The sequence below is a fragment of the Engraulis encrasicolus genome, chromosome 6 (assembly GCF_034702125.1).
Source record: "Engraulis encrasicolus isolate BLACKSEA-1 chromosome 6, IST_EnEncr_1.0, whole genome shotgun sequence".
Taxonomy (NCBI): domain Eukaryota; kingdom Metazoa; phylum Chordata; class Actinopteri; order Clupeiformes; family Engraulidae; genus Engraulis; species Engraulis encrasicolus.
The window spans coordinates 38968369-38990148 of NC_085862.1; the positions used below are offsets into that span (position 1 = coordinate 38968369).

The 21780-nt window shown below is 42.8% G+C and overlaps 2 protein-coding genes across 10 annotated transcripts in view; both read right to left on the reverse strand.

The window, feature by feature from the left end:
• The window catches only part of csnk1g2b (casein kinase 1, gamma 2b), a 47689-nt gene extending 31247 nt beyond the window's left edge, over nt 1–16442 (reverse strand). For 4 of the 9 annotated variants that reach the window (XM_063201568.1, XM_063201562.1, XM_063201567.1 and 1 more), the window contains exons 1-2: nt 16313–16441; nt 11824–12668 (exon numbers count right to left, since the gene is read on the reverse strand). In XM_063201568.1, the coding sequence (XP_063057638.1) occupies nt 11824–12048 (225 nt within the window). In that variant the 5' untranslated portion in view covers nt 12049–12668; nt 16313–16441. Of the gene's footprint in view, nt 1–11823; nt 12669–15771; nt 16060–16312 lie in introns of those variants that run through there. The other 5 variants (XM_063201564.1, XM_063201563.1, XM_063201566.1 and 2 more) reach the window with 3 other exon arrangements.
• Nucleotides 16443–18957: 2515 nt separating this feature from the next.
• Nucleotides 18958–20954, reverse strand: zgc:101100 (uncharacterized protein LOC445169 homolog). Its single transcript, XM_063201569.1, has 4 exons — nt 20837–20954; nt 20361–20542; nt 20047–20222; nt 18958–19857 (listed from the first exon to the last, which is right to left on the reverse strand). Exons 2-4 carry the CDS (start codon nt 20527–20529, stop codon nt 19333–19335), a joined length of 870 nt encoding a protein of 289 aa, XP_063057639.1. The 5' UTR covers nt 20530–20542; nt 20837–20954; the 3' UTR covers nt 18958–19332.
• Between the last annotated feature and the right edge of the window lie 826 nt (nt 20955–21780).

Genomic DNA, 21780 nt, shown 5'->3' on the forward strand with positions numbered 1-21780 from the left:
CTAAGCTAATGGGCCATGATGGGAACACACAGGGCTCCGCTGCAGCCAGCTGTGCCATCCTCACCACCACCACCACGTCAACGATCCACTGGCGCGGCGCAACGCAAGGCAACCACACCCCGATCCCCTCCCTCCCAGCGTCTCCTGTGGCACGTCGCACTGCCTGACAAACAAGGAGGAGGGCTTGGCCACTGGGTGTTGTGGGGGGTACATGACACAAAGGTGAGGGGCTGCTGAAGCAATAAAAAAAACACAGATGGCAGACCACAGGAATAAAAAAAAAATACTGAAACGCTTACTGTGGAGCACAACGGCTTATGTCAGCTTTATGTGTGCTCAAGAGTCACTGCAGCACCGGTCAGTCACACACCGATGGGTCAATGCTCAGTCACCTCTCCAGTCAGCACAGACAGGAGGTCTGTCATGAGAGCACCGCCTGGCACTCCTCTAGCCGGCCAATTGGAACCCACCACCGGCTTTAATATAAATAAATATATAACTAACCAGAGGCCGGTAAATAAAGGAAAAGAGTTGGTGGTGATGTCATGTGTTTTAGCGGTGATGTAATGCAGAAGCTTCTGAGTGAGGAAACTAAATCCTCCTGCTCTTTTCAGGAAGAGGGAGGGAGAGACGTGGAGAAGGGGAGATGGAGAGCGGGAAAAAGAGGGAGAGAGAGCAGGGGGAGAGCTAGTGTGAGAGAGGGGCTTGCTGTGTATTCCAACACTCTCTCTACTCACAAATGTCAGACTGACAAAAATAAGTCCCTGCCCTCTCTCAGAGCTGATCTTCTCATCGTCACGAATGGAGGACGGCCTGACATTTCATCATGAGCCGCCTCAATTCACAAGCAGCTTCAAAATGAACACAACAGGTGGGAACTGGGTGCTATAGGATCTGCGTCTTGCAATCTCTCTCTCTCACACACACACAGACACACACCATCAGCATGGATTATTTTTCATTCTATTGTGAGTGAGACATGCTCAAGCCTCAGAGTTCGCGGGAAGCCCTGACATTTTGCTGAGCGCGGCAGGATGGTTTGTTGAGTTCTGACTGAGAGACTCCGTGCTGTCTGAGACAGCTGACCCGTGCTGGCCAGAGTGCTCTCCAACGTCCGACCTGCTGCTCCACCTCTCCTCTCCTCTCCAGTTCAGCTGCCGCCTCTACAACAGCAACAAGGCTGCCATTTTATTAACCGCTAAACACACACACACCCCGCGCTTACATATGCATTTCAACAGTCAACACTGCAAAAGATTCAGGCTCAGACAAACTTTGGCTCAAGTTTCTTTTACACCTGTAGACACACACACAGACAGACAGACAGACAGACAGACAGACAGACAGACAGACAGACAGACAGACAGACAGACAGACAGACAGACAGACAGACAGACAGACAGACAGACAGACAGACAGACAGACAGACACACACACACACACAGACACACACACACACACACACACACACACACACACACACACACACACACACACACACACACACACACCTCCTGAAAATAGTCCTTTTCTGGTTTACTATGAGATCACAAGGATGACACACCCTTGATGCAGACTGCACTTCCTGGTTTGTGTTTTTGAAACTCAACAAGCAGACAAATTAACTTCTTAAATGCTCGTCATACAGTGGACACCAAAATGCCATCAGCCAATGAATAGCTCATCTCTGTGTCATGGCATAAGAGCTTGGAGCAAAAAAAAGTGTTGACTACCCCTGGCATCACACTCAACTGCCTCACTATTACCCCATTCAAATCCTATAGTATCATAGCATCGTAGCATATGAGCAACAAAACAATGGTCTTCACTAATGCCACAGTTTTTCCTGGCTTTATTGAAGGAAAAAAACAATTAACTGTTTCCCAGCATATGGTGGAGTTTGCAGTTGTAGTGTAGAGTCACACGTTTTAAACATAAACAACTGTGATGCATTCAAGCAGAAAAAAGTTTTTCATTTCAGCTCACCCACAGCACCCGTTCCTCTTAACTTTGAAGGTTTAAGCTGAATATCGTAGGTCAAAAACGTTTGATGACGTTGACACTGAAACTGCCAACTAGTTTCAAGCAGTCTCATAACAATGAGGTGACCAAGCACACCGAGCTCACATTACTGGAGAGCATGCCAAGAAACCTCAACAGTCACTCCTCTACAAGTGATTCTTAGTTAGTTGAGTCATTTTGAGATTCCTTAGAAAAACCTTCAGTCTCTCTGAACTCTCTCTATTCGAGCAGGTTTCTCTGGTTATGTCTGCATACATGTATTTATTTATGCTTTGTTATTTTAAAAGGTCTTTAGCAGAAATGTGGTGAATAAGCTATACATGAGTGAGGCAGAGCAGCAGCAGCTCTCCTCCTGGTACCACTAAGTGGTACTCTGTTGATTATTCACCATTTCAGCTCTGGTTCCTCAATCGTGTGTGATCTTTGATGTATAACCCTCTGCACATTACATAACAGTAATTACACAAGTACCTCATGGCTATAAGAGTTGCCATGGGGATTTGGGCTCACTGGAAAAATTGTACGCCATAAAAGAAAAAAAGACAGAGATAACACTGCATATTAACATCTACCCAACAGATTTATCAACTCAAAGAGTCAGCATGTTTGAACCCTCACACTCTTCCACCACACCAGTCTTTCCGTAAATCCCAATGGAGTGATCAAGCAGAATCTGTGTGTGGATTACCGACCTACGCAGCTGATCTGGATCACACTCAGAACAGCAATAGCCAAGCACAGCTGAGTGTGATGGGGCTGCAGCATGCCAGAGCTAAAGGCTTGCTGCTGGTGGGCGCATCTGACAGCATAGTAACAGATACAACAGATACAGATACATGGCAGGCAGCCTCCTCCGCCGCCCCCACCTCCCTTGGCGACTGCCTGAGAACAATGGGCAAAGTACAGCGCTACTCAATTACAGTCATGACTGGGCATGAATACCTGTAGATAAGTAATACCAAGGGGTGTGTGTGAACTATTGCTTTGTGTGTGAACTATTGCTTTACAATATGCTGTGTGTGTGTGTGTGTGTGTGTGTGTGTGTGTGTGTGTGTGTGTGTGTGTGTGTGTGTGTGTGTGTGTGTGTGTGTGTGTGTACACGTGTGCCTGCCCTGGTCATGCACGTATTGGTTCTTTGTGAGAGTACTGAGAAAGGGGCTGGGTGTGTGACAAAGGTAAACTTGCAGAGCTTCAGGAGCAGATCCTGCTCGAAAACTGGCCGACATGGCTCAAACACAGTGCTTACATAAGTAACCTATGATACACTGTGATTTCAGATTTTATCTAATCGATAAATATATTAATACATTTGTTTTTTTCCTGATACTGTCCTGATCCATGATAATGCATCAGGACTTCCCTTGGCATTTTAAGTTAAGATGCCATGCATCGAGATTATGCATCGATGCATAGGAAAATGTTATCTTTGCCACGTTACATGCCTCATCATAGGGATCGAGATATGACTCACTGTGGAGAAAACGGTAAGGTCATGACTCACGTCAGCTATACGAGACAACTTGATCCATGACATTATACATGGCCTTTAATCACATGGCCAATATCGTTCCAGCTTTTACCAGACCAGTGCCACCCAACCAACATGGGATAAACTCTCAATTTAACTTTCGGCTAATTTATGCTAACTTTGCATCCACTTCAGGTCATTCTGCTCTTCTGGGCCATCTTCCAAGGTAACTTACAAACGGCAGTTGTGATGGGTAAATGTGTAGGGTGCAGAGTTTGGGGATGGCTGTGTACATTTGTGGCACAGGGGTCGAGTAAATAAACCTACACCTGACCACCGTAGTCCCTCTGAACTTTATGGTGATCACTTGGCATAAAATCCTATGACCACCCAGCCCAATGTCGTAGTATAGGGAAGGACAGGGATTGAGGTGGGGAAGGTCAGTTGATGAGAGAGAGATGGTGGATGGGCAGCTTTTATGGACAGAAGTGTCGAGGACGCAATCCGAGAAAGCAACAGCTGGCCGGTGGCCAGGCGCTCTAGCCTTTGGACTCGAGTTTCAAGCCACAGATGGAGGCAGCAGCTGCCTGGGAGCAATACTGGGCGAGAGAGAGAGGGGAAGAGAAGGAGAGAGAGAGAGAGAGAGAGAGAGAGAGAGAGAGAGAGAGAGAGAGAGAGAGAGAGAGAGAGAGAGAGAGAGAGAGAGAGAGACAGACAGAGACCGAGACACAGAGAAAGAGAGAGGGAGGCCCACCCAAAAAACATGTCTGCCTCAGCTGCCAGGGTGCGAGGGGGAGAAGGAACCAGTAAGAAAGAAAAAAAGAAAGGGGGAGGAAGCACAGAGGACTCCAGCATTCAAACATGTCTGCCTCATCTGGCTGGGCATACAATGCATAGAAAGTAACACAGAGAGAGAAAGACAACGAGAGAGAGAAAGACGGCAAGAGAGAAGCCCCCACATCAAAGATATCCGCCTCATCTGCCTGGGCAATGCATAAAGGGCAAGAGAGAGAGAGAGAGAGAGAGAGAGAGAGAGAGAGAGAGAGAGAGAGAGAGAGAGAGAGAGAGAGAGAGAGAGAGAGAGAGAGAGAGAGAGAGAGAGAGAGAGAAAGAGAGAAGCCCCCACTTCAAACATGTCTGCATCAGCTGGCTGCTAGGGCCATGGCCAGGGCTGGTACCAATGTCACTGCTATCTCCTCCAGAGATGCATGCTGCACTGCACTGGACTGAACAAAGGACAGCTCACACGCCAAGCGCTCACCCCACACCTTACGCATGACGAGTCTCTGTAGTGTTGCGTAGAGTCAGCTGGTTGACTGTAACCACAAGAGAGATTCTTCAAACCTGCCAAGCTACATCTTAACTACAGTGGTGCCAAACAAAGCCAGTCCTATTTGAAGTGTTTTCTGCAGAACATATGTTGGGAAAGGTGGGCGGTGGTGTCAGCATCATGAACGGAAGGCCCATGTTAAGCAGCTTCATCTGAAATAGGATACAACCCCCACCAAAAAAAAAATCATACATTTTTGTAAGCATCCTTAATTTTATCTTTTCAGGGGACCTGGTCAAGGTGGAAAGTGTTTTTGTTAACGATAAAGTGCTGGGGGAAACCCTGTTAAAATCTTCCAAAACAACAACAACACTTCTGCTGAAGTGGTCGTGAAATGAAGCAGAAACAGCTGAGCGTAGTTTCCGCTATATATGGCAATCGCAAATCTGTGAGTCATTGTTGTCATTGCTGTGCGTGACACACATGGTTTTTAGCGCTGAAATGTCTGAGAAGAAGGTTACACAACTCAGGACATGATTCAATGACTCTCATTGCTTAATCTTGGCTAGGTGGCTTCGCAGAAAGGACAGGGGGAGGGAGAGAAGAGAAGAGAACTAACATGACTGTGCTTGTTTTTGCTTCTCATCCGTTGGATCACGGAGGACAAATTTAATCAAGTAGCCCAACATCACTAAGGATGACTCCGATTGGCTGTGTGCCGCTCGGCAGAGTTGATGGGGAAGGCGGGGGACGGGTTAGCACAACAGTAGAGAGGGGTAAGTGGGTGGTGGTGGGACGGGACTGAGGAAATGAACCCAAAACCAGAGTTGGGGGAGGGGAGTCTAATAACCTTGCCGACGAGAGCTACAACAGCAGGGACAGAAAACGAGGGCCATGGAAGTCCACTAGGCAATGAGCAAAAGCCCTTGAAGGCAAAGATACGGGGGGGGGAAAAACATACAGTGCTCCCATCACTCACTTGCCTTGGACTTGGGCCATGGCCCAACAGCGTTAAGTCAAACGGCTGTTTGGATGGTCTACCCATCAAAATCGGGATCCCCATCTCAACTATCCCCCCCTCCCAACACTCAACCTCCTCCACACTACAACACCACCCTCAACGTCAGCTTGCAGCGTGTCTCCAGCACTGTGCTCCCTTTCCATCCCCCGACGGCTCTGTGCCACTATGAGAAGCTGCACAGCTGAAACGAAGACTGAGACTACTGTGTGGACAAGGCCGGGCAACAAAGACAACCTTTCACCAAGCAGTTTCCCCTTCGCCTGCTCACTTGCCTTCTCTTCCCCCACCACCTTTCTTTCTCGCTCTCCCTCTCTTTGCTTCTCTCTTTCCCTTGCTAGTTCTTTCCCATTTGCTTGTACACTTGCCTTCTCCCCCCAGCACCTTTCTTTTTCTATCTCCATCTCTCAATTTTTCTCCCTAGTTCATCTCTCAATTTTTCTCCCTAGTTCTGTCTCTTTCCTCACAGCAACACAAACTACCACCATCTTCACTGTTGCGAAAGAGGCCTATGCTAAGCAACAACCGTGCCTGCCTTTCTGCCAGCGGATCACTCACGTGTCTGGCAAGGCGAGGGCAACAACTGGCATTCACCTTTGTCCCAGGTGCTCTATCCAGGCAACAACTTGGCAAGGTGTTTAAGACGACGAGGGGAAAAAAGGGAGGGCAAAAAAACATGTTAAACAGGAATGGCTGCGGCAGAATGGGGTGGGGTTGCTTGCCATAGATGGAGATGGGGGCTAGTAGCTAGCCTATGGGTCTCATCGCTTGGTTCTCAGTCCTCCGTGTGTGTGTGACCACAAAGTGACACAAACATGTGGACAGCTGCACAAGGGCTGAGCTTGCTATAGGCCATGACATGACACTGTGTTTATGACTGCTGCCTTGTGTAGGTTGGAACGTGTGTTTGTGTGTGTGTGTGTGTGTGTGTGTGTGTGTGTGTACATGTTTGTGGCAAGAGCAAGAGGGGAACGAAGGGATGGGCAGTTGAGATCAGCTCCAATTAACACTCTTCAATAAGCTCAGCATGCTTGTAATTTAGCCCTACCACTGTTAATTAACTGCATATCATTTGTGTCGTCCATGAAAAGAAAACTGCTGCACAGTGCGGTCAGGAGGAGCATCAGGAATATAATGCAGAATTCCCCCAACTGAAAACAGATAGTCACGATTGACTTGAAAGGCAGCAATGCCCTTAACCCTTATGTTGTGTTCGGGTCATTTTTGACCCGTTTTCAAGTTTTAGTGTGAAAAAAACACACTTTCCTTTATTTTCTTGGAATAAGGCTTCATCTAATCCTCAGTCACAATCATTTCAACACAAAAAAAATATGTTTTATCATTTTAGTAAATTTTAAAGGTCCAAAAAAAAAAAGTTACATCTGTGGTGTTCGAGGGTCAAAATTGACCCGGTATAGATTTTTGGTTGTTTTATGCATTTCTGAAAAGCTGTTGGTTGCCCTTTGTCTTCAGTTTGGTGATTTATGGTGAGGAAAATATATTTCTTGCCTGAACTTTTTTTTTGCCAGCTTTTTGATATTACAAATCCAATATGGCCGCCGGACAGTCCCATACACTACAATATGTCATATCTCCTGTTGTGAAAGGAGTACAGATGTATTTCTGGTGTCTACTCATATGTTTTCATGGTCAGGGAATCCATTTCTGCATTATATAATGAATTTTTTTGCACATTTGTTTGCAAAATACATTTTTGCACATTATTTTTTCCAAAAAACGTATCAAAAATTCATAATGGCACCCAAACCTGTAGAACTGGTCTTATACTTTCCATAAAGTTGATGTGGCAATGACATAATGGTCCATGTTCATGGCATAGGGGATTCAGATGAATAGTGTGACTTTTTTCATGTTCATTGAGGTGTTCATTTCCAATACCTTTGCATTAGATTGGCGGAATAGCTGTGACTCTGACAGAATTGTTATTTTGTATATTTACCACACTAAAATCATATAAATATTGAAAAACACCAAGTCAACATATTTAAACATTAATTTTATGCACTGAAAAACTAATTTAGTTGACATTTGGTCTTTATCCTGCTATAAATCTCTTTGGGTTGGTTTGGACCCGAACACCACAAATGCCACTCTTGATGATATTTTTTAATATTAGAGAAAAACTAATAAAATAAATTTGGGGATTGTTGTACTCTCATATCAGCTGTAATACATGGACAACATAATCACTAATTATATCACTTTGGGAGGTATTAATAGTGAATTTATGCAGATTTTGATAGTTTTGGTCATCAAAAACGATTTGCATAATGTAAGATAAAAGATCTTTAAAGTCAAAAAGATGAATACATCAAGTAATATTTCCATGGATATGAATACATACCAAGTTAGCCATGAGATGAAAAACAATATTTGATGATAAGTGTTTTTAGGTATTTTATAGCTGAGTTTTGTTATCACGGGTCAAAAATGACCCGAACACCACAGGTGTATGCAGCTTATGAACACAACACAAGGGTTAAAACGACACAAAAATTGAAAGGAGACATGTGGTTGTTGAAATTGCAGTGCTGAACTCCACTGCATGGCCTAACATCGCTGAGAGGGAGAGAGCCAGCACGATGCATGATGACAGTGACAAATCTCAACATAATCACACAGCCAATGAGCCTGCGGTGGAGAGAATAGGCCTCCCTTTAAGTGTATCCCACCATCCCCAACATTTACGGCCTTTTTCAATCTTTCCTCGCCAACGCCACAAAGTTTTCCTGGGACCATAAATGGTTTCCTTTACATGTATCTCAGCCTTATAAATTTACTACATTTTACCACTCCTTAGTGAATTCTGTACAACTCAACTCCCTGCATTAAAAAAAATGATATAAATTACAACATCCTTGCTTACTGTTCACAATGCAAATGCATGCTTTTTCAAAGACATACTACCAAAATATACATTTGTTAACTTGTATCAGGTAGCCAATTGTCAAAAAGCCCAAAAAATGCCCATAATAGATTTCAACAACGTACTTAGTCACTAATATCTTGTTCCACTGTGCTTGTGGTGTGGGGAAATATTAACATGTTCCATTAGTTCACTTTAAAAGCTTCAGTCTGAAGTTCAGACTCTCTACACACCATCAGTTTCGGCAGCAGAGGTGTTTGACACCAGACAGCTTGATGCAACTTTTCGCCAATACACAACGGGACACAAGGCCGCACAACCCAAACAACAAAGGCAAAGGGCCTCGAGTCACATCATCACAGTCAACATCCGCAAACCCACTTCCTCTTGTGGGTGGAAAACAAATGTAGCAGCAGCAGCAGCAGCTCTGTGAAATAAGACAGAATGCAATAATGTAAAGCTCCAGGGTTACTGCTAGTTACCGGTACTTAGTTAGCTCTGAAGACAGACTGACAAATGTGAACTGACTATTGTGGAACATGGCATTGGTGTTGTTTTGTGTGGAAGGCCTGTGAATGTCCAAGGCAAACTTCCATCAGAACCAATAAAAGAATTGTGATTCCTGATCTTGACTTGACCCATTGTCATATTTGCTTAATACGGTAAGCCTTATATAACATTATATGATTTAAGACTACATGAAACAGTACGAGGACATTTCTGGGCCTCCGTTTGACAAAATGTGGTGATATGAGTATTTAGGGACACCTCTGTTTCAAATTTTGATCTTTACAAGAAAGCTATCACAATCTGCACATTGTCCAGACAGTGCTAAAATAGGTGCTGTTACAACATCTCCAGCTCTCTACCAGACTTTGTAAGCGACCTGAAAGATCTGAGGAGACGAGTCTCTGCTAACCAGCCTGAAGAAAGACAACAAAGCAATGGCTCCAATCTCCACCTGCAAATTATTTTATGTGTACAAACAACCCCACGGCTGGGTGGCGCAATGCTCTTCAGTCAAAAAGTACAATCCTCAGGCTGCATTTTAGTCCACACATGCAAATCAGAGTCGTCAACGTGGATTATTGTGAATACCCACACAGCACCATAATATGGCGTCTTAATACTGATCATACTTTTTTTATGAGGGGATGGAGTTGATCTATGCTTGTATTCTAAACTATATGCACTGTGCAACAATAATTTGCATTTGCTCTGAGAATAAAGCAGGGTGCTAAAAATAGTCTGTTTCATTTCTTACATCAGGGCAATACAAGATTAAAGAAATACGATGTCCAACAATTGTATTTTACAGGTGGTTGACACCAATGCCAGAAACAACAAACCTATAGGAGAAAATTCTCTCCTATTACACTCTCCACGTGGCATTCAGATGGGGTTTGTAACAGTATGGCTGGGAGGGCAAGGCTTTATACTAGCATTGGTTATACCTTGTTCTTTACAGTGAAAGAGTGGTATAGTTTGCTGGTTAGCTTTGCATACAGCTGCTTTTAATGACTGAGCTAAATAAGGCAAGTGTACCCATTAAGCCCATGTACCCTCATAAGCCCACTTTCAAATTCGAGGTCAATTTACATAAAAGGGAAAGGGTGAATTTTGTCCATTATGTCCAATTAAATGGTTAGGTCACTGACAAAATGTTTTTATCGCATACAAATCACATTTCTAATAAAAACTTTGAGACATCTCAGAAATCATAACATTTCAGCCATTTCCAGCCAAATGTTTTGAAAGTTTTTGATCAGTATATGAGGTAAATGTAATATTTACATACACGCATACATGCAGTATTTTGCCAAATTATACCATTTCCCTTCAAATTTTTAGATTATTTTTTGTGAGCGAGCAAATGTGGCTATTCTCTTGGTACAACAACACACCCTGTTAATCTTACGCTGCCATAATAATTAAGGTTGTCAAGTATGAAAAGAGAACATACTCTAGCTCGTTTAACATTGTTTTTTTAATCATCATTTTTTAGCATCATAAATTGTTTTGAGGAGATGATTATTTTCACATAATAACACTTTTATATGTGGGCTTAAAAAGGTACACAGTTGGGCTTTAATGGTACATCCCATTAAAATGCATGCAAACTGGCATGCATGCCAACTAAAAAATGCCTTTGAGAAACAGCGCCATACACTCCCAAGTTGTAAGTTACAAAGCTTTAATGCAATGAACTAACAAATGCTAACATTCAATGACAGAAAATATATTTCTCAGTTGTTTTAGTAACTAATACTGAACTGATATTTAATAAACTATAGTATAGTATAGGCTTTCTGCATCATTTTGTGAGCAAATCTTACATTTGGAAAGGACATTCTTGACTGGAACCATTTATGCCCAGTAAGTTACTCTGTTTAAGCCCACCTCAGGTATTTTGACAGAAAAATAATGATGTGGGCTTATTTGGAACACACATGGGCTTAAAGGGCATCAATGGAACCCTTTAAGCCCATGCCAAACTTTTGACTTTTTCTGCTAAAAAAATCTTAATAATGTACTTTGAAATATATATCAACTCAGCGATAATCATTGAGATGAGTGGTAAATCTTACTATTTAACAAATCATCTCACTAAAAAGATCATGCGAATATGTTTGAAAAAGAAAATATTTTAGATTTTGGTGGGCTTAAAGGGTACACTTACCTCATAAACCTAACAAAAATTAGAGAGAAATGACAAAACATGAGGTTTTTTTTTTTTTTAAACAAGAGACCCATAGCCCCTTAACACACGCCGTTCCACCACTGGAATGTTGTAACAGTCTATAATACTACCACCATAGTACTACACCATTATGACAGTGCACAGGGCCTTTATTAATACATTATGAATTGGTAAGTGCCATTCTGGTAACAGCTAATTTATAACAGGGGCCGAGTCTTGAGGGGTTAATACTTACCTTTCCAGTCACGTTTGTGTTTTTCACTGCTCAGTACCATGCCATGTTCATAGTTACCTTGCTATAACCAGAATATGAGCTTCAGATTGCGGACAACTTAATGTCGTCATACCAAAAGATGCAACAGTTTTGCCATCCTCAAGGCTTCAGTCTAAGAATGCATGCATAATGACAAACTGAAACTGTAAAATAACAGAGCATGGCGTGGTTTTCCATACTCACCAATTTGATGGCCACATATTCATTGGTGTAGAGGTTCTTCCCCAGTCGCAGCTCTCCGAAGTTGCCGCAGCCAATCTTTTTCCCCACTCGAAAGTTGGGGCCAACCATGAGAACCCCAGAGTTGGTCCCTGTGCTCCGGCCATGTCCAGTCCTGCTGCCAGCCGCCTTTGACATCCTTTTCCCTTCCTCTGCCTCGGCCTTCCCTCCCCTCTTATCAAAATCCATAAGCTTGTGATACCCTGGCCTCTCCACGGTTACACCCCTGCCATGCAAATCAGAAAGGCGCCGAAACAACTACCAGGGGAAAGTATAGGGAGGGAGGCCACAGCACAACAGAGGGAGGAGGGAAAAAACCCTGGTTTGCTGTATATATTGGAATATATGTAGGTACACACACGGGCACACACACAGTGTATGCACAATGGTTTGTTTCTGTTAAGAGTTGACGTCAATCCAGGACGTGTCGAGTCTTATTTTTCTGTGGAGGACTCCGCACTTTGCTTTTTTCCAGGAAAGACGGTTCCAAGCACCGTTTCAAAGTAGCATGTTGGTGCCTGAAGACAGCAGGCTGTGCTGGCATGCACACTCACACACGCATACACACACTCACATAGGTGCACGTGCACACGCACAGCACACACACACACGCTCACATACACGGAGCTTCTGGGCTACTGGATCCACAGCGACGACAGGCAGCTTCCTCTAGAGCCCCTCATCGCTACTTCCAAGTCATTCTTTGGTAACGCAGGATACATTCTTCATGTCCCAACGGCGCAGGGTGATTCGTGGACTGGGGACAGCGGAGACAATATTGCGCTAAAGGTCCTTGTTCCAGTGGATATCTGGGGACATGAGAACAAAGAAGTCAGTTCACATCAGTGCAATGTACAATTGTTCCTCATTCAGAGACCACTTTACAGAGACAAAGAGGGATAGCAAGGGAGTGAGGGGGAGAGAGAGAGATCCTATGTAATCGGTCATCTGATTGTTCAAAACTATGTGATTACAGGCTAAGGAGAGCACATAACGAGTGGACATGTGCCCTTAACCCAAGTCTTAAACCAAGTGTGACAGGAACAAATTAAAATTCAGAGGATCAACTCGAACTAACCCAACAAATCAAAGCAGAGAAAAAGATGACTACACACAGGAAGGGTATTCAAGATCAGACTGACTGAACTGAGGGACGGCCGGTAAAATTGCATTCTCATTTCAGTCAACACAGCGGTCCTCCGCGGACGTGGAGCCTACTCCCATCACAAAGGACGGGAGGCAAACAGATCATTAGGGTTTTTTAAGGCAGGAAGGCAGAAAACCATCTCCAGAGTACTACACTCTAAAAAAAAGTGCACACATCAGTTTTCTGGAGATGAGTCCTGACAACCTCCAGTTGAAGTAAATGCAACAGACGTAAGGTCGGTTGTTGAAGTATAGTCGCCTTTTATTCCACCTCCGCTTGTGGCTGGTGATGCTGTTGATACCAGAACACTGGGCCAAGTAATGCAAGTACTACTGGCAGGCGGTGCTCCTTTGTTCAGGAAATACATTTAAGCTGATCAATGTGTGCCAAAATGCAACTTCACGACAGCCTGAGGAGGAGAGACTGGATTGCGCCCCAAAGAGCAGGCCATCCACTCTACTCAAGAGAGAGCGAGGGGAGGGAACGGGACTCATTAGACTCACTTCACATGCTTTAGGAATCATCTTTTCACAAATGGGAAAACAAAAACCTGTGCTGCGAACAACCACTCAAACACAGCTGAAATCAGAATGGCTGTTTAGGAAAAAATATGTAGTCTCATTTGAAAGGCAAAACAGTGCAAGAGAACGTCTTGTAATGCACACAGTAAAAGTCAATCAATATTTTACCATAAAGTCAAGAGCAAGACAATTAAATATTTAAGCCATCATTTACGCACTGTCTTCAGGAACAAGTGTACAAAGCGATGCACATCATAGGCCTTGAGCCTACCATCTTGCAAATGTGGCACCTGAGTATGCTGCGGTTGTGATCTTGTTTGTGTCCTTGTACACAGGCAAGGGTGACGAGGCGGTGTCATGTTATGTCTGAACCCGCCAGTGTCAAAGAGGCAAGTCCATGCTCGATATGCCGAAAGCAGTCAATCATTAAAGCACTTCACCTTAATTCTAGTTCCTCCAAGTCATTTAAATGGCTCAGGCATGCATGGCTGATCATTAATATGGTTGATACTCTTGCTGATCACTAAACACAACACACTAAATATTAACTAGATTTTTTAATGCATACAAAACCACAAAAATCGCTAATCAGGTAAATCACACCTCAGAGAAAGGTAAACCAAATCCTTGAACAAACACAAAATAATGTTGATTCTACATAACGAAGGACAGTGTGCTTAACCATTTACAAGAAAATATCAGATGGCAACAGGAACAGCAGCAGGTGCATTGGGCTTGGCTTGGGCAGTCTATAAGATAATTCCTCATATCCATCCTAATGCTCAGGAAGTACTGCCCATTAGTACGTTTAACAACTAGTAAACGACTTGTTTATTTTGACAGCTGTTACATTTTAGCATAACATATGTCTGAAAAATAAGCCCGTGCAAATTCCTACAGTCTCTCGTGTATGTCAGGAACAGAAGTTGTATCAACTTCGCTGAATCTCGGTAAAGATGCGTAAATTATCAGACAGTTAATTCCATGGTAAAGTTTAAATTCTGCAACTTGCTGAGCAGTGTGTTAAGCAAACTGCTTGCTGGTAGGCTACAAGGAAGATCCGGTTGAGCTGGGGGTGGGGTATCCTCTAATTAATTTATGATCGAACAAAATATTTCACTTGTAAGTCTCGGGTGGCAAACTGTCCAAGGTCTACATTTTACGACAGACTGTGGATAACGCTCACTCTTTTAAGATATATGCGAGCCCTGCCATCCACCATGTAACCAGTGATTGCATTCTAGCTAGTAATACCGACGTTCATTAAAAACAAAGCCAGCTGGTTTCAGAAAAGGAAAAAGAGCACGCTAACATTAGCAGAGGTTGAGATGGTAACGCACCGACCAAGACTTCCCTGTCAAAACAATGCACCACTTTAGCCCCACTAAATACTCCACGACTACCGATAACAAAAACGTCAACTCTGTATTGCCATGAAACATAATTGCGGCCAATGCCTGTTAGCTAGATATGATACCTGGCTAATGTTAAAATCGAAGCTAGCCAACTAAATCTCGCTACCATGCAGCACACGGTGTCGCTAGCAACCAACATTTTACACTATGACGACCTGACCCATGGACATGAAAGTACCAATCGATAACGATAGAAAATGTATTGCTATACTAAAATGTGGCATTACCACTCCATTTTGCACGCTTAAAACCGCTCAGTTAAGTGAATAGGAAATAAACAAAAACTGATCAAGCTTGTCATGTCCGCTCAAAGTAGTTTACCTAGCAATCGTCAGGGTGTAGTCCAGAGGTTGGGCCTGGCTGAACAGTGAACAGCCCTCTCCCAGCATACAACTACATTTTCCTGGGCTAATTAACGTTTCAATGACTGTCCATCAAAACAAAAATCTATTAACAGTGAATGTCAATAGTCCAGCACGCAGACCTGCGACTTACAAGTTTTTAATTTCTATAACGTACATATGTATTTTGCCTGAACCACAATTTCCTTATGTTTTCCGAAAGAAGGGCCAAAAGCTAACAATGTAATATTCGACGCTAGTTAGCAATAATACAAATCTTTGTAACCATACTGAATGGCTTCAGATGTAGCAATCAGATTGACTAAAGCTAAGTCAATCGTGCTGCTTCAAATAATAGTTTTATAACTCCACAACATACAGACGGGAACATGCGAAGCAAAGGCCATAGCAGCGAGGAAGTTGATTGAAGAAAAAAATGCTAAGCAAGAGCTAGCGAAATAAAAGTAAAAGCGTCAGAGAGAGCTTACCAAAGGAGTAAAGCGATATCCGTGGGAAACATTATTATATCCAAATATTATTGGCATAACATGGTGATAAAATGACACTGTTCACATCTCACATCCCGAAGTGCATGTCAAGACTGCCACAAAATAAAATATGCATGGAGCTCGCTAGCTTAGCTGGCTACTTTCCACGTTAATTATAGGCTGGCCTTGTTCTTCGTCGGCGTAGGCCCAATTAGCCACTATGCGTCAAAATACGAAAATGATGACAATGTCCTTGTTATCATTGCCTTTCCACTTCACACACTATCCACGGCACGTAACTCACCTACCACACTGCTCAATGTAAAATCTTGAAATACTGAAACTCTGTCCGCCTAGTTAGCTACCAGGCTAACGTAACAGTTGCTACTTATTTTACAAGCGGTAGCTAGCACTAACGTTATAATTTCTAGCTGATTGGTTAGCTAGCTAGCCATTTACAACGTTGATTTGTGGCTCAGGCGATTGACGTACAAGATACATATTCGAATTAACATGGACTATAAATGAAAAAACAGATTACCTGTGATATTATTTCAAGATGTAGGGTTTGACATATTCCCGTGTTTATGTGTATATGGCCGTTTTCATATCCTTCTCCCTCGCTAGGTTTTGCTGTTGTCTCTTTAAGCTTCTCCAGTCGGTAAGCAAAACTCCAGCGTCACCCGACACTCCCATAGCTGTTCCTACGCTGTCAAACTAGCGTATCTTGTTTTGAGAATATGCTCTCATTCAGATTTAGGAACTGCTTGCTAACTTGGATGCTGTTGTGGTCCTCCGCAGGCTCGTGCTAGGTAGGCTACTCTTTTGAAAGAGATTTCAAGATTTCTCCTGGAATTTCTTTGTGCGCAGAATTCGTCTTGACGGAGTTGTCTGGATTCCTACTGATAAGCCAAGGCATACTTTAAGTTGGTCTATTGTTCGCCCCTTTAGTTATTGTCAAGGCCCTACTAAACAGATGTGAACGCATCCCACAGAATTTTCATACAGTAATAGACTGGTGTAGGCATATTTGACCTGAAGAATGCATCCTCCAATGAACACAATTAGCCTATGCAGTACAGTTTAGGTTCACTAAAACGGCCCTACCCCCTGACCTGGGTTACCCATTGGGGAGCAGGTAGGTTAATATCATAAATGGGAGATTAATCTCACATCCTAATCTGCAGGGAGACAGGATGTTCTTAACTCAGCCTATCATGAACTGTAAAAATAACTAGACTGCATTCTCATGGAAAATGAAAAAGTGGGTTTGCCTTTTGGGCCAGAGCTTAGCAGTTTTAGTAAATAATAATAATAATAATAATAATAATAATAATAATACGGTAATAATAACATGGGCCCTACATGCTATTCTAACTTCGCTAAGGAACACGGTAGGCCTAGGCCCCTACAATAAAACCTCTTATGCAGTCTTGGTCAAAGTGGGATTTAGACTTGCAACCCTCTGATCTTCAAGCTTCTAACCACCATAGCCACTAGTAGTTCCCAACCTTTTTCGGCCTGGGACCCCATTTTGACATCCCAAATTTCTAGGGACCCCATACACATATTTTAACAGACCTGAACAAAAATTACTGGGCTAACTTGTAGACTATTAACCTAGATATTTATGAAAATATATGAGGATGTATGTGGCGTTTCAATCTGAATATTAATTAATTCATGTTATATTAATTAAGGTATTTATCAGTATTCTTTTTTTCACACAAAGACATTTCAGGCGACCCCATTTGAATGTCAGGTGACTCCCATACGGGGTCCCGACCCCAAGGTTGAACCCCGGCTACTGACAGTTAAGGTTGTGCAGTTAATGTACTCTGCTGAGTCATTCCAGTGGCTTATTTTTGAAACTGCTGTCATTCAAATGAAATTCACAACAGTCATAGTCAGATTCCAGACTTCTTTCACAAAGTTTCAAGCAAGTTTGTAGGTGCACAGTGTTCAGATTTTATGAATGCAAAACAGCTCTTTCTCACTCTACCTCCTGGAGTGTGGCCTGAACATTCCGCCATTGTTTTCAATGGGCACAAAAAGAAGCACAAAATCGACAATAACAAAACAAAAACAAACAAAAAACAAAAAACGACATAAGGTACGGTCACACAATTTATGTTTGAACATCTACAAACCGTGCCGGTCGCTTTAGAGTTTGAACGGTATCTCTGAAGGCCCTAGGAGTAAGCCTAACATTTTAAAATTCCCACAAATGTCCAGGCTTACGGCAGATAATAAACAAGCAAGGAACAAGAAACAGGACTTGGGGGTATTACAGTAAGTGGGACTGGAGCAAGCCCACTTAATAAAAGGACCTTTCAATGACGTAATTTTGTGATCCACACAGATGCAGAATAGATAATTTACAAGTTACATTAAGATATGTTTACCGTTCTTTTGGAACCTTTATGGGAAAGTGTTACTCCGGGTCAGAATCGAACCCGGCTCTCCAGAGCTATGATACGGCCCACTGCACAGTAAATTCAGCAGTGCTCATTTAACACTTAGAGAGTTGATTAGACATTATTTGGACTCAAATGAACTCTTTAAGTGTTGAATTAACACCACAACATTTACTGTGTGTGCCATGACACCCTCATCAGGCCCTTACTATGCACAATTTTTCAGGGTGTGTGAGGGACCATGAAGACAGAGCGGGAAAAATTCTAGAGATCTGTAACGTATTTAATCACTAGAATGCTTCATAGTCCTCACATGGGTTGATGATCATCTTGCCTTGACTTGATTCAGCTGTGTATGTGTGTACAGTATGGTTTTGTTACAGTCAAATTGTGTTATGGGCCAGCCTGTATAGTCCTTTAATGAAAATATGAAATGAGTCAAAAGTTAATGCTCCAGCCCACCCCAGTTTTGCATTTATAAGTAGTAAGCCTAATCAGAAAATGTAATTTGAAATTTGTTTATAATTTAAAGTCCAATAGGCATACATTGTTGTCTACAGTATTTGATGAAATATAATAACGTAAAATTATAGATTTGCTATGAATGTTAAATGTCATTAGTCACAAATATGAATGTGTTACCTATAGTCCATACCAAAGTCTCTCGATACACCACCAGTAATCAGTGAACCAGAAGAGAAATTCGACTGATTTTCTGTAATGCATTCTGATTATACCAATCTAGAGACAACATACATTCTAGAGTAGACCATTTCCAGGTGATATTTTATCCCACTGTTTATTTACATTTACAGTCGTAAAAAACTGAATAGTCCTCTCTCCCCTGTGAGAGGTAGAAGGCCAAGCAGTTCGATTTTTAAGGATCCCTGCATCTCACATCTTAGACGTACCTTTCAGGAAAAATGCAAGTCTACGTAGAAGTGCACTTGAAATGCAGCAATATATCATCCTAGACATTACTGCATTTTTATTTACAGGGAGTTGGATGTGTATTCCTACTTCTAACAAATCTGAAGTACATAGTGCAAATTAACTATAGCATTTACTTATGTCAGAATCATTTTAACTTCCCATCATCACCAATCTTCCCATCATCATTTGTGTAGAATTTGAACCAAACGCTTCAAAACAGCAAACTCTTGCCATCTTCTGAGTGAAGTCTTTGAATCTTGCTGGTCATGGCAGAGGGTTGTCCATTGGGACGAATCATAGTCTTACTGTTGTTTGGCATCTCCAAGGAAGCATGGTGGTTTTTCCCAAGGCCAGCATCCACCCCGTGTGGGTGGCTGTGCTGCTGGATGAAAGAAGGCCACAAGGTGTGAGGATACTGCAGACCAAGTAGCATCCCGAGGCTGTGTTGGGGCATTGGGTGCTCCCTTGCAAAAGGTACCACAGGGGGAGAATGCAGTCTCAGCTGTGGCTGTGGGACCGGGGAGTCTCTGGAGGAAGGAGAGGTGACGGCTGCACCCGGGCTTATAGTCCTAATGGCAGGATGGTGGAGGCTGGGACCTTTAGATTGTGTTCCAATCATCCTCATCCCAGCTGTGTCCTTCTCCTTCTGGTCTTCCTCAGGCGATGCTCTGTGTTTCGATGGAGGGATGTACTTTTGACCCTTGCGGAACTTGGCACGCCTGTTCTTAAACCAGACCTGGAATGGGGTAAAAAACAACAAAAAAACGCACACACATTAAAACAAGACATTAATTGGCAATTCATTTTACTGTGAAAGAAACAAATGACAAATCTCACTTCAACACTGAAAAACTCTGTTATATGGTATATTAATACTTGAGAAAACATCCAGAGTTCTATCATAAGCTGAGATAGAAATGCATACCTGGATGCGTGCCTCAGGTAGGTTGATGCACATCGCTAATCTTTCTCTCATGCTCACGTCTGGATACTGCGTCTGCTGGAAAGCTTTCTCAAGTGCTTGCAGCTGAGACACGCTGAAGGCCGTGCGACTCCTACGCTGCTTTTGTTGGTTTCCATAACGCGCCTCGAGGATCAACTCTGGAGAATAGATTCAAAGAAGTGTCCTCTTTATAACAAACATAATTTGTTTGCAAAACATTATGTATCACGGACACACCCACGCAGGCCATAGCTCCAGTTTCAAACATGCAACATTCCCATTATCTTCAGGCCGACCTGCAAGACGTTCTGCTACGGAAAAGGTCTGAAGAGAAGAGCCGCTTCTTGAGGTCATCTGGTACTGTTCCGCCATCTGCTGGTGAAGGTCGTAGAAAAGCGCGTTGACTCGGTGCGCTGGGAAGACCACATTGCTGCTGCTTGCCGCGCCGAAATACAATGGGTTCATATTGTTGGACTGTCTGAAAGAGAAACAAACACAATTCAGACTTTTGACTTGACTACTTTCAATCACATAATCACTGTGATTTTGTTAAATCGGAGAACAGGGCTGTGGACTGAGCCATCATCATAAAATGCGACGCTCAAAGTGTAACAGAAATAGAAGTCGGCAGGTGAACTTTTTGGTTGCTCATTACGCATAAACAAAATACGACCTTTAAAAACATTCTGACGACTATGGGCCTATACTAATGACAAAAAAGATACAACTTTTTTAAAAAAAAACGTGAATGATAACTGAATAAGTTTCGTACCTGAGTAAAACGTCCACTTGTTTATGAGTTCGTTGTAATGTTCACTTAATTGTGTTCCGCACAAAAAAATAAACAGCTCTGTATGCATTCCCACTTCAAGAAGCTTTTAGTCCATCTTCCGTTGGGTGTTGAGTTTTGAAGACATGGATCCAGCGCAGTCCCATTCACGACTATTTAAGAAGCATTAACTCCAGCTTCCCTCAGCCATTAGCCAATAGAAAGACGGGTATTAGCCTGGATTAAGTGGGATGAGGAGGAAGAGGGGGGTCCGGTGGCTCAAGTTTTTGAAACTATTGAACTTGGGAGATTTACGCAGAGGATCTCCCCTCAGTAAGCATGCGTTTCATTCCTTTCTTTTAAAACAATTAAAACAATGCACTCCACTAATCTCTGAGACCATGCTGATTAAAATAATAGTCATTGATTGTCCCTTGTTCTGGTCTTTTTTCCAATCCCCAAAGTTCTGAACCATGGCAGTGTGCTTTCCCAAAATGCTCCTCAGTTCTGCCCCACATAAATAACTCAGAACTGTCATAAGAAAACAAATTCAGCCCTTCAAGAAACAAAAGCAGCTTGTGGCATAGGGTCTTACTCAAATGTGGTCCCTCAAGTGCCACTGTTCATTTTGCTGCCCCTAAGTTCAACAGAACAATGTCTTTATGCTTTGACTAAATTGTACACTCAAACATGAGTGGCCAACACAGTAGGCCTAGGTGCTTCAGCCATGAGTATAACTGTCATTATGGCATACAGTCTGCTCATACTTGTATGTGTTAAAGAGAGTGTTAAAAGTATTTATGTTAGTGTAGGATCATTTTTGTCAGGAATGATGTCCACAAGGTCGTACAAGCAAACACAGCCTGGTGTACAGAATTGTGCAGTTTAAGGGACAATGCTTTCATTGCCATCCAACATTCTTGTGTGGACTTCAAGGCTGCCGTGGA